We start from the raw sequence: 10,000 nt of genomic DNA on the forward strand, positions 1-10,000 counted from the left end.
GAGCCGCTGACAATGTTTTTGACGTGTTCTGAAGTTTTGGTTTAGACTTTGAAAAGACACTTCAGTTTGAACAACATGAACCTATAGAGTCCATATTCTGGGCACGTCATAAATTATAGGCAAAGATTCTGGCAGAAAATAGCAGATCTACAAGCTCACAATGATGTGCGGCGCCGGCTATTTTTGGCAAAGACATTTGATGTAATAGAGGAGAAAAAGTAAGGGGCCAAGCAGGCTGTAGACTAGAGCCCTGCACCCCAAAGTATGTCATCTCTGTCGGGGCGTCAATTTACGAAAAACACAAACGGTTAGATTATGGAGATAAGAGGTGTCTGACAGCAACGATTTACAGCAGGGTTTAAACTGTTTAGATCAAAATCTGTGTCTGTATTTTTTGTTGTTTGTCTCCCCTCTCTCTTCTCTCTCCTCTCGCTTCATTCCGTCTCCCTCTGCGATTAAGCCATTAATACCTAGAACTGTGTAATTTTTTTATTTGAGCTAAAAAGCATTATTTTACACTTTAGGCTATTCAAAAATAGCAGATCTACAAGCTCATAGCGCGGCACCGAGTGCCGCGCTACGAGCTTGTATATCTGCTATTTTTGAAAAATCATGAAAATGTGTGCAAATCTTTGAACATAATATATTTTTAAAGCGAACATTTTTAACTCAAATCTTTGCTTCTGGGGGGTCCCTGGAACAAAATATTTTGATGGGGGTCCGCGGCCAAATACATATCATTTTGGGGGTCCTTGACATGAAAAAGATTGAGCACCACTGATATAGAAACATATGTTTTTTCAGAAAACTGTTGACATTTAGGAGACGTGTAGAATCGGCTTCAGGTCTCAATGGGTTAAGCTAATGAACACTAATAAACAGCTGCTTGTTGGACAGAGTTGCCATTGATTAAAACAAAATGCTCAAAATGGTTTCTCGCATCCAGTGGTGGAAAATAACTAAGTACTATGTACTCAAGTACTGTACCTTTTAGTACCATTTTGATGTGTGTTTTTTCCAATGTTCAGTACTTCTACTCCACTACATCTCAGAGGCAAATATTGTATCCTCTACAATTATTTGAAAACTTAAGTTACTAGTTACTTTGTAAAACATACATTAACCACTTCAGCCCTGGCTATTTGAAAATAGACGATCTACAAGCTCACAGCTATTTTCAATGGATTTGTATACATTTGGAAAAATATTTTTGTGAAATGGGATATTGTGCAAAATGAGGACTTACTGTACTTTTAGTACTTAAGTATATTTTGACGCCAATACTTTTGGTACTTCTACTCAAGTGAATTTTGAATACCAAACTTTTACTTTTAACAGATTATTATTTCTACATGGTGGTATTGATACTTTTACTCAAGTAAAAAATATGAGTACTCCTTCCACCACTGCTCGCATCCTTGGTTTGTTTTCTTCTGTGTTCGCTGATGGGTATTATAGGTCATATGATATGAGATCATTTATTCATTCGATGTGGACATCACAAATACATTGGACGAACCAGATCTTTTGTTTACAGTGTATATAGCACAAAGTGCTCATTTTCAACACCTGTCCACAGGAAGCTCCTCTAATGTACACCAATCTAATATCCAATCAGGTACAAGAAAAATGTATACTAATAATTAACATTATCAAAATTTAAACCCAACATCACTCGTGAAAACAAAGACATAATCATTCAGATAACCAATCAGCTGTATATATGTGAGCACAGTTGATTTGATTTCAACCATAATTTGAGTCCTCTGTTAAACGCATTACCATCCGTCTCTAGTTTTAGAAACGTAGGCAAAGAGTTCCAAAGGGTTACCCCCTTAACTGAGAAGCAGACTGTCCGAATGTGTTCTTGCTTGTGGGAACAATACAGTCACCATTAGTTAATGTCTTGTCTTGTGTTTATGGTGTTAGGGGCTGTACTCTAGTTATTTGTTGTTAATAAGGTGTTGTTGTTGTTACAGTTGGATGGTGACACCATGTTCCTGGGCATGCCAGACACCGGACTGGACTTTGGCTCAACCAATCAGGTAAGAAGATCTTTGTGCACCGTGTGTGCGTGCGTGTGTGTTTGTGTGTGTGCATGTGTGTGCGTGTGAGTCAGAGGGAGGGAGAAAGGCTTAGACAGACAGTCTGCTTGCTAATATGGTAAAGACTAGACAACATGTAATATTTATCGTGTGTGTGTGTGTGTGTGTGTGTGTGTGTGTGTGTGTGTGTGTGTGTGTGTGTGTGTGTGTGTGTGTGTGTGTGTGTGTGTGTGTGTGTGTGTGTGTGTGTGTGTGTGTGTGTGTGTGTGTGTGTGTGTGTGTGTGTGTTTGTGCGTGTGCGTGTGTGTGATACAGCAGTGCAAGGGATGAACTCCTTTCTTGATTAAGCGTATTGTCTTTCATTGGCAGTCAGAATGGTAATTATACAAGTTGGCTTATAATTACTCTAGGATTGTAGCTCCAGTAAAATACACTGAAACAAGCTGTGTGTCAGGAGACACTGTGTTATACTTACTACTATATTCTGTCTATTGTGCTATACATCACACTTTTCCTCCTCCTTTGTAACACAACTAGGGCTGTCACGATTACAAATTTAAGTTGACGATTAAGTATCGCTCAAATAATTGCGTTTAACGATTTTAATTGTGTCTCTGTCGTTGAAAATTAATGGAACATTATGAATAAAAATGACATCTCTGTTTGGCTTTTAGCTTTTGTAAACAAAAGTTGAACAGGGCAGATATTTATTGATCCGTGGGTCGGCGGTTTGAATCCCAACTCCTCCTGTCCACATGTCGAAGTGTCCTTGGGCAAGACACTGAACCCTACATTGCCTCCAATGATACGGTCGGCGCTAGCTTGCCACCATTGGTGTGTGAATGTGGGAAAAGTGGGGACGCTGGCGTCGACTGTTCGCCGCTCCACCTCCCAATTCCCCCCCCCCCGTATGAATGAATGAACCATTGTAAAGCGCTTTGAGTAAGTTTGAGTACTTAGAAAAGCGCCATATAAATGCAATTCATTATTATTATTATATGACAAATAAACACTTAAAATATACATTAATAGTGGAAATAGCCGATCTATAAGCTCAAAACACGTCACGATGCGTTTTGAGCTTATAGATCTGCTATTTTTTTTTTTTGTTGAAAATATGTGAATTTTTTTAACAGGGAATTGATTATGACTATTATGACGATTATGCGACGATTATGTAATAATTGTGACAGGCCTAAACACAACGGTGTCAGCGCTTGACAGCGGTTGTTGTGGGTATAGAGATTCTGTCCATTTACAACTAGTAGCCTACGCATTTATTTCAGAAAGTACCTACAACACAAACTGTACTGAGGACAGAGCAGCCTGCAGTCAGTCACAGAAGCTCTGACTAAGGTCTGACTGTTGAAGCGTTTTCCTTTCCTTCAGCGAGCAGCATGCAGACATAAAGGCTGTGTTTCCAAACGCTACATTTGAATAACCCACTCAGTTGTTGTCGTTGTTGTTGGCTAAAGCGTTTATGCAAAAAGTTACAAAACGTAACTTCATGATGTAATTTCATCTGTCTCCCTTTCTCTCATTCACTCTCTCACACACACACACACACACACACACACACACACACACACACACACACACACCTTGAGATGATAGCAGTGGCGTGTGCATGTGCGCCCGGACCGTGCAGGGCTAAAGTGGTTAAAATCTTTTGAAAATAGCAGATCTACAACCTCACAATGCGTCGCGATGAGCTTGTAGATCGGCTATTTTCAAATGGCCTAAATGTATATAGGGCTGAAGTGGTTAATGTATGTTTTGAAATAATAATCAAAATCTACAAAGTAACTAGTAAGTAAGTAAGTACGTTTTCAAATAATTGTAGTGGAGTAAAAGTACAATATTTGCCTCTGAGATGTAGTGGAGTAAAAGTAAAAGTAAAGTAAAAGTACCTCAAAATGTTATTTATTTATTAATGCTATTAGCGGTTTTTGATGCTTTTTTCGCGGGTTTGTGACGGATTTCGGGTATATATATATATATATATATATATATATATATATACACACACACTGTTATCAAAATGGCTGAATATGACATAAAAAATGAAAAAAAAAGTTATAATAAAAAAATAAAAAATAACATTGGGTGGGCAGGAAAAAAAATGGGTGGGCCCAGGCCTACCTATGCCCACCCGTGGCTACGCCCCTGGATGATAGTTGTCAGTAAGACTAATGAGAGTCTACGCGACATTTTAGTTACGAACCAAAATGGACCCTTACAGGTCTGTAACTGTGAGAGAGTGGCCAATCTGGCGTGTCTATACACAGGATTACGGGTCATTTCAATATCCTAAGAGTCTGCGACTCTGAAAAGGTGGCATTAAAATGACATTCCCACCTTGAACAGACTTGAACGGAGGCAATGTAATAGTTCTGTGTCCTCCCTTTTAGTACTCATTATCTCTGTGGTAGAAGGCATTCAAACAGCCAATTGCAGCTGACAAGGACACACGGTTACACACACGCACACACACACACACACACACACACACACACACGCACACACACCTCTTCCCCTGACTGTGGTACTGTACAAGGGCTATTATTATTTATTATTCCTTCACTGCAAAATCAAAATGGACCTGTAAGGGTCTATGTATTGCAGGAGGAGGACACGCGTTTCACTGTGAATACTGAATATGGTCGTCATACAATTTACAATTCAGGCATTTAGCAGACGCTCTTAACCAGAGCGACTTACTGGTGCTACCAGTGGTGTTGTACTCAAGTAACATTTTGAACACAGGCCTTTTACTTGTAACGGAGTATTTCCTACATTGTGGTATTGCTACTTTTACTGGAGTAAAATATCTTGAGTACTTCTTCCACCTCTGCATGCTACACTCTAGGCCAGGGGTCTTCAACAGGGGGTCCGGGACCCCTAGGGGGTCCTCAGAGCTACAACAGGGCGGTCCGCCAAATCTTTGTGTGATAGGATTTCGTTTTTTTTACATTAACGACTTGAACCCTAGAATTCCTTTTCTGAGGGGAACATTAGCCGAAAATAGCGGATCTACAAGCTCTCAACGCCTCGCAGCGCGAGGCGTTGAGAGCTTGTAGATCGGCTATTTTGGGCAAAGAAGCGATTGGTGTAGAGGGAAAAAAGAGCAGACTAAGTAAAAAAAAAAACTTTAATCTGAAACGCTATTTTATACAATATAGAGTAGGGGGGTCCCTGCTTCATCTCTCTCTCAGCTAGGGGGTCCTTGGCCTGAAAACCCCTGCTCTAGGTGGAGTCTGAAGAGGTGAGTCTCAAGACTCAGGTGTACAAGACCATAGACATATAAAGGTAGACGCCTCTTCCGGCTCCGAGTCCTGCACGGGGTCCAATTTTGAGAACCCGCGCCCGCCCCGCCCGTCAATAATCAGATCCGTAGATCGACCGTTTACCCCGTGATTACATGCAGAGTAAAATGTAAATAGCCTGCAGACAGTCACTCAATTTAAAAGTGTGTTGAAATGTGTTGGAAAAAGATTGCAGCCTTCAACAATAGAGCTACATTCAGTGGTCAGGTTCGTTCAGAAATCAAGTGAAGACGGAGGAGCGAGCTTTAGCCACACGCGCGAACGCGCTCATACGCACTACGCATGTGTCGTTGTTTACATTGTCAGATGGTTTTAATTTGGAAGGTTTAACAGGATGTTCAATGTGTTTTTGTGAGTTAAGATAACTGACTGGCGTGCTCCATGCCGTTGTGCTGTGTTAAGTTATGCCTGTGTAGGCATAGTTACACAAGTGACGTTGTTTGGGCGGAGATTTTTTCTCTGATTTTCACAATAAAATGTTACCCACCCGCGTTTAGTTCCGAACCGCCCGTATATTTTTCACCCGTTTTCACCCGTCCGCGGGTACCCCGCCCGTTGCAGGACTCTGCTCTGAGGCGTTCGGTAGGCCAATCAGAGGCAGGTGGGGGCGGGTCTTTTCGCAAACCCAGGCCTTAACCCTTTAAGAGGCAGCCGCGCAGCAACTAGTCAGTTAGACGCGCTGTGATTGGCCAGTAGTCACTTTGAGTTGCAGCGTGCCCCCTCTAAAATGGCGGCCGCGATAACGATCGCTCCAACAAACTGCAGCGGCCAATGAGGTATCTAGGTTTCTATATCTATGTACAAGACCAGGTCTAGGCCTAAATTATCGTAATTAGTGTTTGTATAACATTTCTTGACTTTATTTGTTTATTTCCGGTGCGGTGCACATTAATTAACATTTCAATCAACACACATGATTGCATGTAAATATGAAGAAGCTCATATCCATCTGTAGTCCCACATGCAAACATTGATCACACTGTATGTGTGCAGAACTCTGTTATGAAATGGGTAAACACCTACAAACCATAATGCCTCTGTGGAATGGAAGACTGCACAATCACTGATATAACTGTATTGTATTGTACTAGTGGGTGGGCTAACGTCAGACAAGTGTATGTTTTTTATGTTTATGCAGTGGTGGAAAGTAACTCAGTAAATGTACTTTTTACTGTACTTAAGTACAATTTTGAGATACTTTTACTTTGCTGGAGTATTTACATTTTTGTATACTTTTACAAATATTAGAAAACATTATGTTATTATTATAAACGTTACTTTGTAGATTTTGATTATTATTACAAAACATACATTAACCACTTCAACCCTATTTAAACTTTGGCTGTTTGAAAATAGCCGATCTACAAGCTCACAATGTGTATTTTGATGCCAATACTTTTGTACTTTTACCCAAGTACATTTTGAATTCTGGACTTTTACTTTACATTCCAGTACTGATCTTTTTATTTAAGTAAAAAATGTTAGCACTTTTACCACCACTGTTCCAAATGCAATACATCACTTCAGCTCAAATACTAGATGATTTTAAACACACCAACACAATTCATTCCACAGAGTAGTCCACATGTGTTTATTAACTAGTAGTCCAGACTCAGGTGTTAATATCTGCAGTACTAGTTAATCACCTAGTACTCCAGATGTGTCTATTAGCCACATAACCGTAGCCTGGTTCTAGACGAATCTGCCATTGCAAAAAAAATTGGCCTACGCAGTGATATTAGTCTGGCCATGCCAGGCCAACATAACCCTCTACGATAGCCTTTCCCAGTTGAGGTGTACAGTAGTTAGGATGTCTCCCCAACCCATGCTTATGTGTGTATAATATTAACTAGCAGTGCAGATGTGTGTATAATATCAACTATGTTCTACTGTGTTTTTGTGTCTCCGTTCTGCTGGAGCCGTAACAATGTGCCACAATTAAAAGTGTTTTGTCTCCGGCACGGCTCTGATTAGCGGCCAGGCTTAATTAACTACAACTGACTTAAAGGAGAATTCCGGACAAATTAAGTGTTATCTTTGATGTCTCGTTACTCACCTACCGATGTGAAAAGTAGCGTTTTTTTTTTTCATATATTCCCCTGTCGTCATTTTTTAAACACCCTCCGTTGTTATAATGGGAGCGTGAGGGTTAGTGAAATTCGTCTATTATAACCGACGCAAAGTTGTTTTTTTCACTACTAGTATTCATAGTAGAGTCTCATGATAGTCAAACATGCGTTGAAACTATCTGCGAGGCTGCCGTCAATGGCGAACGATTTAACACTGGTTGCTTGTTTCTTCCAGAACCTGGCAACTCGTGTTGCCAGATTCTGGAAACAAGCAACCAGTGTTAAATCGTTCGCCATTAACGGCAGGCTCGCAGGAATTTTCAGCGCATGTTTGACTATCATGAGACTCTACAATGAATCGTAGTAGAGAAAAAAATAACATTGCGTCGGTTATAATAGACGAACTTCACTAACCCTCACGCTCCCATTATAACAACGGAGGGTGTTTAAAAAATGACGACAGGGGAATATATGAAAAAAAAAAACGCTACTTTTCACATCGGTAGGTGAGTAACGAGACATCAAAGATAACACTTAATTTGTCCGGAATTCTCCTTTAATTAGCTACAGACTGAGACTCTTCACTAAGGTACCAGGGGACGGGCGGGAGGAGTGTGTGTGTGTGTGTGTGTGTGTGTGTGTGTGTGTGTGTGTGTGTGTGTGTGTGTGTGTGTGTGTGTGTGTGTGTGTGTGTGTGTGTGTGTGTGTGTGTGTGTGTGTGTGTGTGTGTGTGTGTGTGTGTGTGTGTGTGTGGAGAAAGGGAGCGAGAGAAAGGGAGCGAGAACAGGGACTCTACAAATTGAGCTTTTACAACGCCATTATCTTTCCAGTAAGACCACTGATTCAAACTGATAAATAAACACATTTCCTATAAACCAGACCGGCTTTGAGGAGTAACAAGCAGTGATGTCAAGTCACTAAGTACATTTACTCAAGTAGTGTACTTAAGTACAATTTTGAGGTATTCTTTTTACTTTACTGGAGTATTTCCAATTCTCACTACTTTTACTTCTACTCCACTACATCTCAGAGGCAAATATTGTACTTTTACTCCACTACAATTATTTGACAATTTTAGTTAATAAACACAGTAACCACTTCAGATCAGCCCTATAGATATTTCGGCCATTTGAAAATAGCCGATCTACAAGCTCACAATGCATTGTGAGCTTGTAGATCGGCTATTTTCAAAAGATGTTTTATACATTTTGAACTTGTGAAATGGGACATTATGCACAATGAGTACTTTTACTTTTGGTACTTTTAGTACATTTTGATACCAATACGTTTGTACTTTTACTCAAGTACATTTTGAATGTAACAGAGTAATATTTGTAACAGAGTATTTCTAAATTGCAGTATTGATGCTTTTTACTTAAGTAAATAATGTGAGTACTTTTATCAGCACTGATTTCAAACTGATAAACAAACAACATTTCCTATAAACCAGACTCTAGGCTCTGAGTAACAAGTCCTCATGCAGTCAGTCAGTGTGCTTATCTTATCTGATCAGTCTGCCAGGCTGTCTCCAGGGCTTTTCTGAAGGAGTGACCAAACAAACTCCATGTTCTGTTCTTCTCTCATCGCGCTTCAGAAATCAATATCACTTTACTTTCACTCAACGCCGTAAAAAAAAGAAAGAAGAAGAAGAGAGCCAGAGGTTTGGTTGGTTGGCACAATGTTCCTCTCCTCTCAGCTTTGTCTTTATTTCCCAGACAGACACATGGCCTTGACTCCTTTTCTTTCTGATTGCATTATAGTGAGTAAGAGAAGGCTCAGTGTATCATCTGTTGAAGGAGTATAGTTTGATATCGTTGCTGTTGTCGGGGGGGCAGAAAACCACACATCTCCAAAAACACTTAACTATAACATGACAACCAGCTTTGATGGTCGCAAAGATGATTCTAAATAAAATAATATCTATTATCTCCGTCTATACACAAACTTAATGTGTCTAGTTTTGGCATGTTTTACGTTGTAACCTCCAGTGTTTGGCTGTTGGGAGCTTCTAGACAGTGATGATAGTGCAGATATAGTCAGATCCACGCTCAGATAAAGATCCATTGTAGTATTATGGGCAGCCATGTTGCCATTCTTCTTCACTTGTAAAATGTATGTAATAACAAGCTCATAGCACGCGCTATGAGCTTGTAGATCTGCTATTTTTGAACATGTGTGCAAATCTTTGAATATGTATATATATTTTTAAGCGAATATTTGTAACTCAAATCTTTGCTTCTGGGGGTCCCTGGAACAACATATTTTTGAGAGATGGGGGTGGTCCGCGGCCAAATACATATCATTTGGGAGGTCCTTGTCATGAAAAAGTTAGAAAACCACTGCTCTACACATCATGCTGCCGGTATATAGAATCAGCAGTTACTTAGCAACCAGCGTGGCGGGATGATGATCGTGGTGCTAATATGGCCGACGTTAAAAAACGGCAATAAGCTTTTAAAAAAAACGTACTATAGGTCTTATATATCCATCCATGGCTCTGGATGTAAAGCAAGCAGATACAGTAGCCAACTTCCAAAGGCCTAGTTAAATCTCCAGAGAG

General features: G+C 40.1%; 1 protein-coding gene across 2 annotated transcripts in view; it reads left to right on the top strand.

Annotated features, from left to right (window-relative positions):
• Nucleotides 1-10,000, top strand: part of tox (thymocyte selection-associated high mobility group box) — an 82,248-nt gene that overhangs the window by 31,611 nt on the left and 40,637 nt on the right. For both annotated transcript variants that reach the window (XM_080439209.1, XM_080439210.1), the window contains exon 2: nucleotides 1,980-2,045. In XM_080439209.1, the coding sequence (XP_080295335.1) occupies nucleotides 1,980-2,045 (66 nt within the window). The remainder of the gene's footprint in view (nucleotides 1-1,979; nucleotides 2,046-10,000) is intronic.

Source organism: Gymnoscopelus braueri (assembly GCF_963280865.1).
Source record: "Gymnoscopelus braueri genome assembly, chromosome: 10".
NCBI lineage: Eukaryota > Metazoa > Chordata > Actinopteri > Myctophiformes > Myctophidae > Gymnoscopelus > Gymnoscopelus braueri.